Consider the following 18735-nt stretch of genomic DNA (forward strand, 5'->3'; position numbering starts at 1 on the left):
AATAAAAGTGATGACAAATCTCTTCCTCGCTATAGATCGGTTTAATCCTGGAAGAATATGGTTTAACTAGTTCCGCATGGATACAAAATCTCTTTGTAAGGTCCGTCAATATATCGATAATATCCAATATGTCGATTTCATTTTGATAAAGATATGAATGATATCATTTTTATATTGAAATTGATATATCAAAAGCGCCGATATAATGACAAAAATGAAGCTGTAAATTATAATTAAGTACATGTGGTTAGTTGTTTTTGTTATAGACAATGTCTTGTCCGAGATAAAAGAAGAACGTTTGTGCCTTTTCCTAGAATTGTACTGGATGCGGGCTGCTCAAGGGAAAATCAAAGGATGTAAATTGTGGCAGTGTTCAGCCCAATAAACCTCTGACACTGCAGGCTTTCTCTGATCTTGCCAACTGTCTGATCTTGCTGACAACTGTCACAGTCTTGCGGACCATGAGTGAATTATAGTTATGAATAAATTATAGTTACTGTCATGGGAATTGAATCCACTCACTTTCACTGTAAGAATCTGTTATGTGTTTACCACTTTTTCTGCAACACATTGAGTAAAAAGGCACGGACGTGGGTTGCTGTGTTTTTCTAGAGGTTGCATATCATACACTGACTACATGTACATTAAATTCTTCAAGTGTATGAACAGTATGTTGCCATGTGAACACAAGTGCACATGCAATGACATGTACATGTATGTAAAGTAAATACATGTATGTTATGTTCCACTCTACCACCAATGACTTGTACTCCTTTCACCCCTATTTTGACGAGCTGACGATAAGATTTTAGGTTTGGGCATCATTTCTGTACGTCATCGTAACTCCTCGATTCGCTGATTTGAGGCACAACAAAACCAGCTTTAAATGTATGTTCATGCATGCCAGTTCTGCATTTCCCTGGTTACATCATCAAACCAACACAAACACGAAATTTGGCCTCGCATGTTTCTGAAATCATTCCAGTTGCTTGTGGAAAGATAATGCCTCTTATTTCTCTTGTCTTGATTTTCGGCCAATGAATTTATTGCATATTGGTTTTTGGACGTTGAAATATTGTAGGCCTTTTGAGTACCTCTTTAGAAATAAAAGACACTCTAGAAGTCACTTTGATGCAATAGACATTCAATGCAAGAGTTTATATGACTGTTGAGTATGAAAAAAGTACTTGGTATCACAAATAGTGTTAGAATCACAGGTAGTGATTGATCAAATGTCTCACTTAATGTCATCTCCTCAGCAAGATAATAATCACTCACCGATGCGGCATACCAATCACAAAGCTCTCGACTCCCTGGCCACTGCAGACATCAATAATGCTCTTCAAGGCAGGCACCAGGACTTCACATCCCTCCAGGCCAAAGCGTTTCTCAGCCGACCACTTCCGGGCCAGAAACTCCTCGAATCTGAGTAGGGCAAAGACAACAAGAAGCCTTTTTTATTATAGTGAATAATCCAAAACATCTACGGTACATGTACATGTAAAGACAAGTAGCATAAAACTAGAATATTCAAGAGTCAAGCAATGTAGTTTATGTGACAGTATTAAATTTGATGAACATGTACATGTATGAAGGGCTACACTACACTAAAACCATGACAGCTTAAATGGGTATCTGTGGTTCTTTCTCAATACTTAAAACCAAAACGAAAACAAAGCCACACAAGCAGTGTGCCAAAGAAGGAAGGAAATATGTGACCTGTCACAACAAAATAAGCCTAAAGTCGCATTCCGCTCTTTCCTATTTTGAAGGTTCAAAATCATATTGAAGTGGAGGTTAATTTGGGGATTTTGTAAATATTTGGAAAGACTAACCTGTCTCCTATTTAATTCCAAATATTTCTCAAGATCATATAGTTAAAACTGTCATTTTCACAGCAGTTTTGACAACTGCATTATGGATACCTGGTCTGAATTGTTGAAACAATATCGGGAACAAAGACGCAAAGCTGCCAGAATAATGTCACATGGTCAACTTATACTTCTATATAGTTCCATGTACATACTATTGGAGAACTCTTTTTCTACTGAACCCAAGAATACCAATATCTCAATTTTTGAAAATTCTGAATTTCAGCTCATTTTGTGGTGACAGGTCACATATATTCGTACTGACACTGAGGCCTTTTAGTTTCCTGACTTTTTCATACTTTTGTCAATACTCATGTACTGTGCCCATAAAAAATGAACATGACAGTAAGCATCATAAAAAGAGAAAAATAGGGATAGGGGCTGATTTATTTTTTCTAAGAAACATTCAATTTTGCGACCCATATTGTACTGCACAGTATACCTGGTGGAGCGTATCAGCCGCTCAAGGATCAGCCGTTTGTCCATTTTGGTGAACTGCATGGCACCAGGCGTTTCAAACCGCTCTCTAATCCAATCACACTGCTGCCTGTCATTGATAAACATGTACTCCACACCAATGCTCCGGCAGTAAGTGTCCTACAAAATCAAACCAGATGGAGTAGAAAAGGTCATATTGCATGTTCATGATGTCATACACGTACCTGAAACACTTTCATGTTCCCCTGTAAAAGCCATTTTGAAGTGTCTGTGGCATTAGGCCGAGTGAAGCTTGTTTTTATTTTTGTGGGCATGAATATCCTATTCAGAATTTCTGTTCCTAAAGTAAAGCACTGCAAGCCTTTTGTAGGGTACCGGTATGTTGTTCTAATTAATATCCATTTTCTTTCTTTAGGTTGGATAAGTATGGCAAACTGTTCAATGAACTGAAAACAATGCTTTCGATATCATAGCAAGCATTTTTTGGAATTTCAAATATGACAATTCTGAAGACTAAAACATTTGTACAGGGGCACTGTGATTAAGATTTCATTTTGTACAAATAAAATATGTCTTGCACGCTTCTATGCTGGCTGGAGTGGTACTGTGCTCAGTCAAGTCCAACAGCTCCTTATGTGCAGGTGCTTGCAGTTAGAACTAAAAAAGCCTGTTCAGCGGCCCATGCATGTCACACACAATGAAAGCTACTCAACAGAAGCATTGCAATTGACTCATCAAAGCTTAATAGTGAAAAAATACTGCTGTATTTTGACATGTACATATAGGTACTGTAACAACTTTTCCAGTATTTTGATACCCATATTTAGGAAAGGACCCAGATTGATCTTTTGTTCTAAAAAAAATAATGATTTTGATAATAATCATCGCATTGAAAAAGCCTAGCCTCAAAACCTTAGTTATTCTAATTTGTACAAAATTCTGTATTCAGATGAGTATGCAATAATTGATTTGGAAAAAATTTGTGAAGAGCAAATTACCATCACAACACGGTGACAGCTACAGGTAGGTTCAGTCGTCTTTGTTCCCAATGTCATCATTATGGACACAGCATGGCTGTCTATCTTGGCAATTGTGACCCCACGTGCACATGAGTCACACAAAATGCCGTCAAGCTTAGTGTAAAAAGTGAGTGGCAGGTACAGTGGAACGCCGCTATACCCAACATTCGGCAGTACTAAACATTGTCCTTGGCTCCCAATAATTTGTGCAAAGAACCTACCAAACACAAACTTGATATCAATTTTTTGACTCAAGTTTAAATCTAAAAAATTCACAGATACATTTCTAGATAAGTTAAACTTGAATGCAATGGCAAACCATCACGAAAACAGCAAACCAAGGTATCACAAGAGGGTGCCGGTGCACTTCGGTTAGACAAGAGAAGGCGCTATTCAACACGGCAATGAAACATTTGGCAGTTAAATTCGCTGGACCGAACATTTAGCGTGGACCCCATCTTGTTCGTTATAGCAGCGTTCCACTGTACCAACGAGCCATCCTTTAGAATATTGATTTTCATTGTTAACTGAACCATGATTTTCTTACACTGTACACTATACCGGTACCATACAGCTGGGAGCACGAAGAGAATTTATACGTATACAGTAAAATTAATATTTGTGTAAGGAAATGCAAAATAACTGGCTTTCCAAAAAAATAAATAAGGTTATATGCATACCTGCCAACATTGGAAAGTCAAAAATACGAACACATCTGCGAGCACGAAGCCCTTACGGTATGGAGTATGGGGCCCGCTTAAGGACCCCAGAAAAATTTGGATTCTAAATGCTCTGTAGTGCAATCTGAGGCAATTCCTGGCACATTTCCCTTAGTTCGGGCAAGGACCATTTACCCGGGATGTGAAACCGCGAGCGGCACCAGTGCAAACACATGTGCAACCTTGGTTCCATGCATTTTAGAGATTGTTATTACCCCCGCAGGCGCTCTCGACTTTCTCATATAAACTCGCGACCACATGACACGTGTTGCAGCATGCAGCATGTACAGTGCAGCTGTGGTTATGCCGAGACGACTCGCCGACGTGGTGCTTAGATCTATTTGTTTCAGCGAACAAATCTTCTTTATTAATCGATTTCAAGCAGAAACAAAGTTTTAATGAGGCAAAATTCCCAAATGTTGTGGTACACTTTTCTCAAAATGTATAAGATGAAATATCTTGAGCAACATATTTTTAGAAAGGGTGTCAGTACCCCGACTTAAAAAATTACAAGAAAACAAAGTGGTAGACAGGAATATATGTTTTATTATTAGAGATAATCCAATTTAATTTCTGCTTTGATATTGTACCGGCTGTAACACGCATTGAACCAGCTCTGAGCTTAAGTTGTACATCCCTGGGTAAATGGTCCGTGGTTCGGGGGGGGACAGTTTTTACAAATTTGGAGAATTCCAGTCATCGTCAACTCTTCCCATACCTTGAGTTAAATACTTTCTTTAAATAAAAAATATATGCCTCTCAGTTCCCTTTAGAACTTGATGCTTGTGACGGTTCCCTACTGAACCGAGGTTACACCACCTGACATGCCTGATCATGACTACACGCTCGCAACGGAATTCGGAAGTCTCATGTAAGATGCGAGCAATGTGCTGTCACTACACAAAATGGAGACCGATGAAAAAAAAACCAATGGCGCCCTCTTTTTCCAGTACATTTAGCGCCCTCTTTTGCCATGACTCTTTATGCTTTTTATTATTTTTTTCTATTTTGTTGGAAATCGGAATGTTCCGAGTTTTTGCGGTCTAAAAACTTAAAAATCGGGACAATTCCGATTAAATCAGAACGGTTGGCAGGTATGTAATATGTAACTTTAAAAAATAAAGCCGACTGGAGATTTCAAGACTTTTGAGTCAGTTGAATGAGGGTAATCAAACGAATTAAGGGGGGAGGGGGGCTAATCAAGCACCAGAGGCACTGAATGACAGCTAACTTCAGATTTTGGAACATCGATTGTGACCATTTGAGATACACACATGTGAATTTGTATGATGTACTGTACACATGTACATGTACATGTATGCTCGTGCTAGTACAGTGTAAGTTGAACAATCCAAGTCTGGAGTGGAACAACTAGGCACTTGGGACCATTTCCTGTCGATCTGTCCCAACAGATCATCAGACATGGAGGCAACAATGTAGGACCGCAAGATCAACTGTTAAAGTGCACATAAGACACCAAAGTCAGGTTGATTTTGCACAAAAAGTGTGCTTCGAAAGAACAACCACCACCATTATATGGCAGGTTCTACAAAATATGACCCACTAGATAACAATGAACGTCTGGGGGGCTTCTTATTTACTGAAGTGAACAGCTGTGAATTAATTCACCAGGCATACTGACATGAAGAGTTATGACTGAAATAAATGTAACACCATCAACCATCCCGATCTTTCAACTTAAAGGATTCAGGAAATGAATTTTTCTTAGAATCACTTTCTGTGTATCTCTGTACTCTTCTTCCATGTATGAAGACTGTTGGACATCTTTTTTGACTTTACGTGAACTGAACGGTGCACTTTTCAAACATTAAAGTTTGTCTAAGCATTTCTGGACAAGTGAGCGCACATTTGCTTTGATGTCAATCCAGGAAGACATGGTTCAGGCTGCACATTTCATGTTCAAATTGTGAATCCCAAATTTGCTATCTGGGAACATTTCCGTGAAAAGGATTTTTGCTAGATTATTGCCAAATACTGACATGTAAACAGCCAATAAATTATTAAAGACATTTTCTGTGCACAAATCAGTACAACATTGAGATTCAGTGCCATCATGATGGCATCTCAGTCGTTGAATATGCAAATATGTTCATAAATATGCAAATATGCATTAGCATAAAACAAAAAAGCATCAAAATATGGGTTAAAATTGCAAAACAACAATTTAAAATCAGGTTAATTGAAACCCAAAGATGCAATTTCAAAGGTTTTTAGTAGAATTTATAAACATATTTCTATCTCCTTGTTCCTTTAAGAGTTGATTAATTCAAGTCTCAAACATCAGCATTTTTGACAGACATTAACAACCTACATGTATACATAACTCTAACCTCCTAAACATCATCGGGGGTAATAATTCTGTGGTAATTTTTGAACAGAGTTGTAGGTGGTGACAGATAATACTACATGTATTTACATACATTAAAACCATAATTTCATGTGCTATTCTCATATTTGTGTGACTCAAAATTCCTCTTTCACCTCACCTCCAGTCTCCTGATGATCTCCCGCAATGGTAGGGCAGTCTGTTCACCACCAATGAAGGTCGTCTGGGGCAAAGTGAACACCCGGTCCATGTCATGCTCACCTAGAAAACACGGGAAGGAATCATAGCGAACTGAAGTACACAGCACATTAATCCTTTACAGCCAAACCTCCACTCACACAAAACCCCTTGTATGTTTTGAACAGTTAATCATAAAAATAAATGGGGCTTGTGAGAGGTTACTACTGTAATTACACCATCAGAAACAAATCAAGTTTCTTTTCAATCTGGACACTGAAGTACATGTAAAAGCATAACAAGTAAGCTTTACATGAAAGCACAGGTTTATTTTTGCCATTTTCCTTCAACAGTTAAAGCAGCACTACAAATTATATGACCGCAAATTAAAATAGGCAACCTGTTTTTCTAATCAGTGGTTGCAAGTCAGTTTGAAATCCACCACCACATAAAAGGCATACCATTCCATCAGTAAAAGAACTGAACAAAACAAACAGGGAGGGAAACAAAGTAAAATAACATAGGAGATATTATCCACAAAATGTCCAGAATGCTGAGATCACTCAAAGTGAGAAATCAAAAAAAACAACAAGGGCCTCGATTTAAACAATTATTAATAAAGAACCCCCAAAAAGCCATCCAGTACATGCTGAAAGTCATGTGACCTGTTTCCACAAAGCAGACATGTACATGTACAAGTACGTGTACATGCATCTTAATGTACAGGTAATCTACCGGTATATTGCAAATTCACTTCAGTGTACAGTCAGAATCATTACATTTAATGAACTTCACATGAAAATCCTACACCCATTGTCATACATGTACATGTGTAACTGAAACTGGTTATTGTTTGCTTTGTTTTGAGCTTTAAAGCTGTACAAATACATGCACGCATAAATGTATTTGTAGGACTGTACACTGTACCTACACTGAACCAACACTGTAGATGCATTAATGTACAGTTTACTACTGTACAGTACGTGAAAGTGTTGATGAGTATACATGTTGTAGAGTAGACCAACGGTATATCACTGAGACAAAGTCAATTTTTTTTTACTACATGTATTTACAGTGTGTAAAATACAATTGGGGTCTGGCAGATACCAAAGAAAAAACAATCAGTTCCATTTGGCAAGTCTTGTACGTTGTGACATACATGTACATGTAGTATGAAGGAGATGCTATAGCATGCATGTCTACAATGATGTCAGACTCTGAGCCTAACAATCCCAGTGTCAGTGTTTTGTTTGACAGTGACAGATGATCAGTCTCTTTCTTCTCACTCCAATGATGAGAACAATCCTGTCAATGACTTAGCCAAAACTTTCGGAAGAAGATGTCGTCAACATTGTGGTTGGCAGCAATGCTGATCTGGGGGACTACCTGACGAGATAGCAGAACACTGACGTGTTTTAATTTTGTATAGTTTGTAATAAAAAATTACAAAAAAATTGCTGCAGCTGAGTGCAGACTGAAGTGGCGGAGTTACAATGTATCTCGTCAAATCACTTCAGCCACGTCAACAAAATTATATACTTCAAATTCAAAAAGGTTGGATAATCAGAGTAACAATATTTGGAACATCATTTGGTGTACACCGTGATGGCATCATCACTTTGCTGACAAGAATGTCATCTGATATGCTCAATTTTCAAAATTTTTTTAGGGAGTCAGGTTAGCATGGTGGGTCTTTCCTTGCCTTCCACCTCTGTGGTCCAGGTTCGAATCCCAGTTTAGGGTCCACATGAGGGTTGCGTTTTCAGTCCCTACCTGATTCCATGGGTTTTACCCAGAATATTCCTCTGGGGTTTTTCTACCACATCTTAAATTGTAACCGTTTCTCACTTTCTCCTCTGTACAGGTTTCTTCAGGCTTCTGAGCTAGAGCACCTAGGGTACTAAAATTGAGGAATCCTCGGTGTCATTACTGTCAGCTTCGCCCCAGCATACATGTACAAGAACCCTAATTTTTGCATGCATAAATGCTTCAGAAGCTCTGATTTGTATTTTTCAATGTCTTTGTGTTGTGTGTACTGTTTGTGTTTATTGTACCTGTACTATAGTGTCCAATGGTGTAAATACATAATGAATAAATTAATAAAGTTTTAATGTTGCTATGGTCTCGTCTCTTCATTGTTTTATGCAATACTAGGTTGTTACAATGGCCTTAACATGTGACCAACAGCCATGATTTTTCAAAAAAGCTTTTGCCACGAATCACCAATCACCTCAAACAGGACTGCTGCAATATTTTTGCTGTAAGCAAGCTTGCTAAAATTTCTGCCGAGAAACCAAGTCTTGGAACAGGGATGGTCTTCGCAAGAGAATTTTTGTAATTTTCGTTATTCTGCTATTTTATAAATTCAATTTTGCCTACATGTACCACTTTCAATAATAACCGTCGATCTACATGTAAGAGACCATGGAGGATGCATTGTTTTCCAATCAGAAACTGATTGATGGGGATATTACATCCATTTTAAGTGGTCTAAATTTGTTAATTTGATCCAGTAGTTTTAGAGTGATTTCATCAGGCGATCAATATAGTTGTTTGTATTTTAATGTTATTGCTACCTCAATCGCCATGTGGAATTATTATTCCAATATGTGATTATACATGGATATTAATTCAGATGGCATCCAGGGCTGCATGAGTCGTTAGTCCTTACTTGCTGAGTGCCGTATTTTCTTTCATTTCCGCACTGACTGCCCGAGGCAGACAAGCCCGAGGCCGGCTGCAGGCGAGCCAAATTACCTACTGGCACTGCCACCAAGACCAACCATGCGTGGCACCATTGACCATGACGTTTTCCCCGGCTACCTACTCAGACATTCCGGCAAGGTTCAAGCCAATGGTTAGGGCAAGAGGATGACCTTTGATGTGGAAACACATAATCAAACCTATTGGCGGTGGGACCTAAATTTATACATATTTTTCAAATATTTTTTTTTTGGCTTTAGCAGAGTTTAAGTAACTAAAATAGCATTGGACTAGCAAGAGTTAGCGTTGAAAAATTAATTAAACTAGTTGATTGTAATTTTCTCTAGATCACTGCATCCCATAAGTGACTCCTGTAGCCACTTAATTTTCCTTTAGTTGTATGCATGTACTTTGTTTTAAATTTTCTGAACATGTAGACTTAAATTACAACTAGACTTAATTTCGGTTTCAGCAAGAATGAAAGTGAAACGCACCATCATTGATTTTGCAACCTTCACCTAAAGATCTAAACATTTGTATTCAACCTTCGATTTTGTAAATGTTTGTAGATACTAACAAAAAATTAACTTGGTGTATTTTTGTGCCATAGTATTTAACTGTTATTTATACAGTATGTGATAATTAATTTAAGAGAAGATTTTTATTAAAATCATTTTTAATGTCTGCACGAAGCTGTTTGGGGGCAACCAAAGACCCGTAAAATTCATGCTAAGCTAAGTTAGCACAGTTTGTGAGTTAGATGTGGTTAGTTAAGTCAGTGGTGACAATTACCAGAACTGATTAATTATAATAACAATAATTCAGAGGGAACATTTCCTTGTGGCTCAGTGCAGAGGTTGCTGTCGATATTGCACGATATTAAAGTCGATAAGGGATACTTGAAAAGTCATATAAATGTGCCAAAAAATCGTAAACTACACCGATTTAAAATAGCTCTACACACAAAATTGAGCGAGCGGACCATGGACTAAATTGTGATGAGCATCGCCTTTTGCTTTGCAAGCATGCCCAAATATGACTGGGGAGCATATCAACCTTCTTGTGGGGTACCGTTACCTTAACTTGCCATTCATTAATGTTCATTTAAAGTATACATATACATAAGACCTTGAGAAGGACCCCCCATCTTTTCCAAAGCAATGGGAACACCCAGCTCCCCACACAGTGTGTGAAAATTGATAAGCAACTTTTGACATAAGCCTTTCGACACTCCTACAACTACCGGTAACAAAAATCATCCCAACAATCAGTAATACATAACTGGCAACAGCCATTTTGTTCAGTCTAAATTCAAGGAAGAATTATTATTTACACGCGAACCGGGCCATTTCGCTACAAGTATTCATATTCGTGACTGGTTCTGGAGACTTAATTTTAGGCTGAATATACACGTTCGTACTCGTGTGTACATAAATGTGCACCCAGCCCATAGTCTGATTACCGGCGCACAGTTTGTGCATACGGAATATGACGCGTCTGGTTGACTCATCAGTGGATATTTAGCCACACATTGTACGTATAAAATGCAACGCAACAACTCTACAAGCACGCAAACCAAGATAAAATAAGATAATAATTACGTCATAATGACGCCATCGAGTGGTTTATTATTAAATTGTGATTAATTTTATATTATGTTAATTTTTTTAAAAATCCATATAAAAATATCCGTGGCCTCCAGCAACATTCTGTTTGCAGCAAGTGGCAGAGTAAAATTTGGTCTTTAATTCATCTTGTGTGGGTCAAGTCACACCACCCTTCCTTCGGGGCGAAACTGGAAGAGGCTTATTGTTTTAAAGTGGTAACAGAGTTTCAACTTGTTTTCAATGGTGTTAGTCTGTTGGGGTATAGTATTCTTCAAAACACAGTGTACCAAATGTACCACAGTTTTAAAAAAATTTGGTTATAAATGTAAAATGCAGTCAAGACTTGTGGATTCAAAATGACAACCCCAATCACGCATGTTCGAAGGATTACTCTGGAAAATACAACTGATTCGTTTAATCTCAGAAGGCAAGAAAGATTATAAACCTGATCGAAATTTCTGCATGTACCGGTATTTCTTTCTCTTTAAAAGTGATAAAGAAAACTATTCCGCCAAAAACCCAGTAAATTGAAACTTGCGAACAACATATGTCACATGGTCATTAGGTTTCTCAAGAAAAGTGAACAGCAATCCGTAAAACACATGGAACAGTTGCACATTGCTTTTTAAATTGTCCATGGTTCCAAGACCCTCATACTGTACATGTACATGTATTGCTTTTAGCTGATATGGATTAATTCAGACTACGCGGTGCATATGTGTTTTAAAGTAAAGTGCTGTGATGAGGTGGTTACAACATGCTTTCAGGTATGCTAGTAGATTATTTTTTATGATGTACATGAAGCTACCTGTTCTTGATGAATCGGAGGGAGAAATGGGCCAAAATCATGGTGCTAAAGCAAGTGGAGACATGACATGCCATGACTGTGCCATGTAAAACATGCCACTTAACTCAAGACAGATGGCAAAATTAAAAATGGTATATATTTTTCTTTCATATGCATTAATAACAATGGTATATATTTTTCTTTCATATGCATTAATATCAAGTTCTTTACTGCTACCCTCAAGTTGTAGAAGAATATTTGTGTGTACGTGTAGCTCTGAGTGTCTAAGGGAATCACCTTAGCTGACGTTGCACTTTGAAACCATCATGTGCGAAAGTGAACTCCTGTATGCTATGTGTCATCTGCATAATTTCTGTCAATCATCACTCGCATGATGTGAATAATGCATACCCTACCATTATTACCATAGTCTGAATGTTGCTGCTCCAGATCAAACATGTCAAACGAAATCCAAGACTTTCCTACGATGAAGCTGTTCATCTAGACATTGTACTCTGTAACACTGTTGGTTTGTCATCTCAAAATAAACTACAAGGTCTTCGAACCAAGACTAGTGTATTTGGGATTGGGCGTGACATTTTCACATGTATCTGTACATAATCTAACATCAGTCCAAACTTTATCAAGCTGAGTATTGAATGTTTTGAGAGCACATGGTTTGGTCTTTGATCTTATGCCAAGATAGAGGAATGTCTGACTTTTGCCTTTTTTCTTGTCTTCTGAAGTAGAACTTTCAATATTGCACCTGCTGCAGTAGGTCAACATTTGTTTTACACAGTGGGATTCCTTAAAATGACTTATTTAAAAAATAAATTATTTTCAAGAGTGAGAGACAAACTAAAAAATTGTGCAGAACATGTATCAGCAACTGTTCCAAAGTGTAAGTGTGATCTCATATTGAAACTCAGTTTCAAAGCACATTAACATCATTAACCTCATTTACGTGTAAAAAGGTTACAAGTTTCTAATCAAAGTTTAGTACTTATGATTTACTATGGAATTTGTAACATTTACCACATGTGAAAAAAGTGTCACAATAAATTAATGTAATGGTATCTTTCAGTACATGAAGTCTGATCCCAATGAATAACACTGTCTGTTAATCTGCCCATAACAAAAAATGACAGAATCTCTATATCTAATGTTAGTGTTTTACAGCAAAACTTTTAAAAAAATGAGTGTGAGGCACAAGAAGAAATCATGAATGACAGCTCATACTAGAGTGCTGCCTGTTATTCGAGCAACCCTTACCCAACTCATAGTTCTTAGTAAGGAGCTCTTTGGGTGTTTCACCATCCAGATCAGCATTGTTGATTCCCAACGGATCCAAATTGGAAATGTTATGGCCACGAATCTGAAAAGGAATGTTCTCGGTTAGAAATAAGAGAAAAGCATATGTGGAAAGTATAGGGATCCATTTCTGTTCCTTCATGTCACAGCTCATCAACTACTCTTTGCATACACAGTACCGGTAAAAGGTGAATGTGCATGTGTGTGCATGTGTACGTATACACGTGTCTAGTGAGGGACACTTCAGCACCTGTAATCAAACTATTTATAAGGCGCAGAGTATCTAACATTCAAAGGGACCAATGTACCGGTATTACATTTATCCGTACACACTGGGCTCCCAATTTCTCAGCTTGAGTATACATGTACATACATGTACATGTACAGTGTACCCACATACAAGTACTGACCTGATGCTGTCATATGAGGTGTAAACAGCTACATGTACATGTAGGCATAATAACCGCCGCTCTCACAGGTACCCATCTACTCTTGGGTGGGTAGAGACACATACAAGTACTAACCTGATGCTGTCATATGAGGTGTAAACAGCTACATGTAAGCATAATAACCGCCGCCCTCACAGGTACCCATCTACTCTTGGGTGGGTAGAGACACATACAAGTACTAACCTGATGCTGTCATATGAGGTGTAAACAGCTACATGTAGGCATAATAACCGCCGCCCTGACAGGTACCAATCTACTCTTGGGTGGGTAGAGACACATACAAGTACTAACCTGATGCTGTCATATGAGGTGTAAACAGCTACATGTAGGCATAATAACCGCCGCCCTGACAGGTACCAATCTACTCTTGGGTGGGTAGAGACACATACAACATGCTACTACCACCTGGATTAAAAGTCCCATCTCTATGATCAGCAGTTGAACCCTAACCACTGGGCCACATGCCTCCAAAAATGTACACGTAGATCCTTTAACCCTAATTTAGTCCTTTCTGTTTGACTGTAAGTTTACAAGATTGGGGGTTTATAATTCTGCAGCTACATGTACATGTACGGGTATCATGCCACTGTTAATAGAGCTTGCTGCTTTGAGAAACAAAAAAAAAACGAAGTGTCTTGCAATGATGAAAGCAGAGATCATGGTATGTGTCTGACACAAAATCCATGGACTACGGGGCATTCATGGTGGTTGTTCTATGCAACTTGGCTGAGAAAGCAATTTTGTTATATTTTATCCATTACCTGAATCACCCATTTGGAGCAGATCCGAGTCTGCCTATATGACAAACTCTGGTTGGAACTCGCTGGTTTTTGATCAAGCAGCTTGCATTTCAATGTTTCTTATCTGATCAAAAGTTCACAAATAATGAACAAGTGATTGGTGATGGCACTACCGCTGGGTTTGCTGACAAAAAATCCATATAAGTCTATTAGGTTCTTACTTATACTGTATGGCACTGGGAAAAGTGTCAAAAAATATTGGGTAACCAACTTTGAATCATAAAAATACACCAAATATATTCTGAGAAATAAAAAAAAATTCAAACTGCGCCTATGCTTTTGAACAGTTCCGTTATTTACACCATCAGCAGTTCACAGCCAGTGTGCCATGATTGACAGGTCACACTGGCCTTAGGGAAATGGGTGCCAGAGTGATTGTTCATCTGATAATTACTTACTACTGATCCAGTTTGGATGAAACTACAGCTGGGAAATGGTGGATCTTGATCTGGCATTTTGATGCAATCGTTATCTTACCGCAACGAATCTGCAAGTCATGTTCCCACTTATGCTTGATCCACCTTTTCGCACAGACATGTCAAGCCCGAAAGGTGAGTGAGTTTTTGCTGAGTGCGTGCTCTGTGGCAGTGTTGCGTCTGGGACGAGTCACATTGCATGCGTGTGACCCTTGCAGTGTTTTGGGTGCGGAATTCTACTGACGTGACAACCTTAAATCGGACCGAATGTTCAGCCTAGTATATTGTATCTTCAAACTTTGCTTCCATTTTCGATACCCCGTTACACTGCAGGCCATATGCTAACACGGAATTTAGTTTTTGATGGAGAGCAAGTGAAATCACACAAATGAAAAAGGTTAAGAAATGGACGAATGCGCAACGATAATTGTGAAAGGGCTAGGAACACATCGTGGCATGCATTCATCATGCATGCGTGGTGACACATTTTGCTAGCCCGTAGTTGTTTATTGTGCATGCTGTGCACGTTAAAAATTTTCACATGAGCTACACGCCAAAAAACATATTTCTTTGTTCATCAGACCACAAAGTTTCACGCCACTTGTGCACGGACGGATGTCAACAGGTCAAATTGCCAGATCAGATCCGCCTTTTGCGTTCCTATCTGGTCGTGATCCGCCAATAGCAGAATCTGATCCACCAATTGGGGGATCAATATCCTGCTCCAGAGGAGGATCAAGAAAGGTGGATCTGATCCTGATCCACCTTATAACAGTTAGCGTTCCCACTACACACAATTGCAGGATCTGATCCACCAATTGGGGGATCTGATCCACCAATTGGGGGATCTGATCCACCAATTGGGGGATCAATATCCTGCTCCAGAGGAGGATCAAAAAGGTGGATCTGATCCTGATCCACCTTATAGCAGTTAGCATTCCCACTACACACAATTACCAGATCTGATCCACCAATTGGGTGATCTGATCCACCAATTGGGGGATCTGATCCACCAATTGGGGGATCTGTATCCTGCTCCAGAGGAGGATCAAGAAAGGTGGATCTGATCCACCAATTGGGGGATCTGATCCACCAATTGGGGGATCTGTATCCTGCTCCAGAGGAGGATCAAGAAAGGTGGATCTGATCCTGATCCACCTTATACATGTAGCAGTTAGCATTCCCACTACACACAACTGCCGGATCTGATCCACCAATTAGCGGATCTGATCCGGCAATTTGGCTAAAGGTGGATCTGATCCCCAAATTGGTAAATCGAGTGGGAAAGTACTGCCAGTGAGTAGCATTCAGAGGCTTTGGCTAATGGAAGTTTCAGGTAATGTACTGGTACTTGTATGTTCATCCACCCCATTTATGATAATTGCCTCCGACCTTCCTATGAAAAATATGTACATGTATGTGTATGCGCAATGATGCAGATACACACATTTTATAATAATTGCACACATTTTAACAATAATTACCCTAGCTATCCCGCCTCCTAAACACCACGTCTCCACCATTCTTATTTGGGCCACGACCAGACCGGCCTGATTCGTCGTCAGCACATTCACCAGTACAATAATGATGCACAAGTCACATGCATAGGAGTGTGGCAGTGACAGCATGCATGACACTATTTGAAAGGTTCGTACGACTACCGCACTGTTTGCCATGCCATTGCAACGATATGTGTGGCATCTAGAGTTGTAATCTGGCTCCTGACCTGTCTACGCTTGCTATTCCTTTGTCAGTGGCGTAGCGGGAACCAGTATTGTGCATGCTGTGGGAGATTTCTCCACAAAGCAGTACACGTACCCTTTATCATGTTGTGGAATTTTCGTTCCATTTCAGTGCATTTTGCCGGTATTCTGGTAATTGTTCGTCAGTGTTTTTAAAGAATTTTTCAATTCTCTGATTGCAATTAGGGATCAACCGATGTAGTAGGTTTTAACTGCCGATCCGATGTCCGATGTTTTAATCAGGACATTGGCCGATGTCCGCTCTGATGTTTTCACCAACAATAACTGAAACGTAACCTTAACAGGATGTAGGCCTACTAACACCACAAAACCAGTGTGCTCCCATAAAATGTCAATTTATACATTACCAGTAATAGAATTAGTTTTTGCCCTCACAGTCATTGTTGAGAGAATAAAGCGCGTAAACTTAGTACATCGATCGCCGCCCGCACTGCGCACCCACACAGTGCTTACCGTGGTACATGTACGTATACATGCACAATAGACACAGCACTTTGGGCTGAATCACGGTAGCCTTTAGTCAAGGCACACATGGCACCGCTGTACCATTGCATTGGTGTCTTCATTGTGCATGCCAATGGCAGAGGTGCACGTTGTGTGTTCAGGTAGCCTTGCGTGCCTTGAATGAAGGCTACATCATAGGCTACCTTCAGACTGGTCACACTAGCACCTTGTGTGTGGTGCCACTCATGTAGTTCCCGGGCTGTTTTAATGACTGTCAATGGAAACGGTATACATATACACGTACACTGTACACTGACTGCCCCATATGGGGCTGGCCGCGGTCTGTGCATCGAGTTGTTGCAGCATGGATCATGTAATTTTCGGGTGTACATGTACTTTACTTGGGTTTAACCATGGTATAGCCAATCATTTATCACACCAAATGAAAAAAAAAACCAGTTTGTATTCAAGCTCAAATAAAAAATACATGTATGATATTTTTGTTTTCAGATTTTTGCCGATATTGCGGAACATCAGCCCATCCGATCACTGGTATTAGCTACTCTTCCCCAAGAGAAAGCAGCACAACAATTGCATGGTATCTGGGATTGACAGCATGTCCGGGTTTTTGCACAGTATATCAGCCCAATATGCTAGGCTATGACCCTTATCAGAAATCCTGTTATCTTGATTTCTTTCGCACAAATGACATAGGGGAAATCTTTCACACCTAACCAACGTACACTACATGTAAGTATCTAAAAAACTGAAATCGATTTTGACATGATTTTTTCTTGTTGCATATATACAATTTCAGGTGAGAATTACTCAAATAATTGGTTTTATGTTTAGCCTCAGCAAGTCACATTTCAACAAATTGTATTTTCTAGACGACTGTTGGAAAAAGTATTAAATCATTTTTCACCAAAATGACAACATTCCGGGCAAAAAGATTTCAAAGATTGTCTGGCACTGTTACCGGTATTTACTGGTACTTGTACTGGTACAATTAAGTACTGGTCAGTACTTTACAGTGAGATACTCAGTATTGAATGACTTCAGTAGTCCTGTGTTTGAGATACTGTACATGTACATGTAAGTTTGCAAATGGTCCCTTTAATGCAACAGAGAACTGTTTCAACACTTCAAATCTTAGTACTGGTATCGCACGTATGTTTTGTTAGCATACTAATATGTACACTTGTGCATGAGCACTTCACATGTACACATAGGTGTACATGTACATTGTATGTGGTGTAATATTTTCACCATCCTGTGGCTCATTTACACTACATGTACAGTAGTCAGTACACTGACAGAAATTTATGTATTCCTTGACTGTTCATTTACTGCACGTATACTGCCAGTGAAGTCAATGAAATTTAGTTAGCATTATGGAGACATAAATGAACAGGTACTTGTATGTTTAGTATTTGAAGGCATTTTATAACACTTGCATGAATATCTGGATGGCTTGTTGGGTTCCCATCAATGTCAGTTTTGTATCTTCCTTTAGTACTGTACACTGTTTTATTATTGCAGTTGTCACTGCATTGTCCACCTACTTTAGTACATGCATAAACTGCAAATGAATTGAATGAGTTGAATAGCTTATGATCTCAGCATCCATAGACATGACAGATCAGCTTTCCTCAGAAGGGCAGGCAAGAGAATGATCCAGTTGCTCCCTTTAACCCTTGGCATTACCTAGATTATAGTTTCCTGTCACCAGTTCAGGTATAGGTCCTGTGCTTGCTGCACTTATTTGCAGCGGATCCAAGCTGGCTAAATGATGACCACGAAGCTACAGAAAGAATACAATGACACTGTTAAATTTTCAAATCTTTCCTCAAAAGAAAAACAACCATTTTCAAGTAGCATATA

At 39.0% G+C, this 18735-nt stretch overlaps 1 protein-coding gene across 2 annotated transcripts in view; it reads right to left on the reverse strand.

The window, feature by feature from the left end:
- Positions 1–18735, reverse strand: part of LOC110986840 (2-oxoglutarate dehydrogenase complex component E1-like) — a 100956-nt gene that overhangs the window by 47541 nt on the left and 34680 nt on the right. The window contains exons 3-6 of one of the 2 annotated variants that reach the window (XM_022249077.2): positions 12941–13043; positions 6555–6655; positions 2314–2468; positions 1279–1425 (exon numbers count right to left, since the gene is read on the reverse strand). In XM_022249077.2, coding sequence (XP_022104769.2) covers positions 1279–1425; positions 2314–2468; positions 6555–6655; positions 12941–13043 — 506 coding nt within the window. Of the gene's footprint in view, positions 1–1278; positions 1426–2313; positions 2469–6554; positions 6656–12940; positions 13044–18558; positions 18656–18735 lie in introns of both variants that reach the window. The other variant, XM_022249078.2, reaches the window with a different exon arrangement.

Source organism: Acanthaster planci, linkage group LG19 (assembly GCF_054643075.1).
Source record: "Acanthaster planci isolate LZ-2023a linkage group LG19, COTS_SCS, whole genome shotgun sequence".
NCBI lineage: Eukaryota > Metazoa > Echinodermata > Asteroidea > Valvatida > Acanthasteridae > Acanthaster > Acanthaster planci.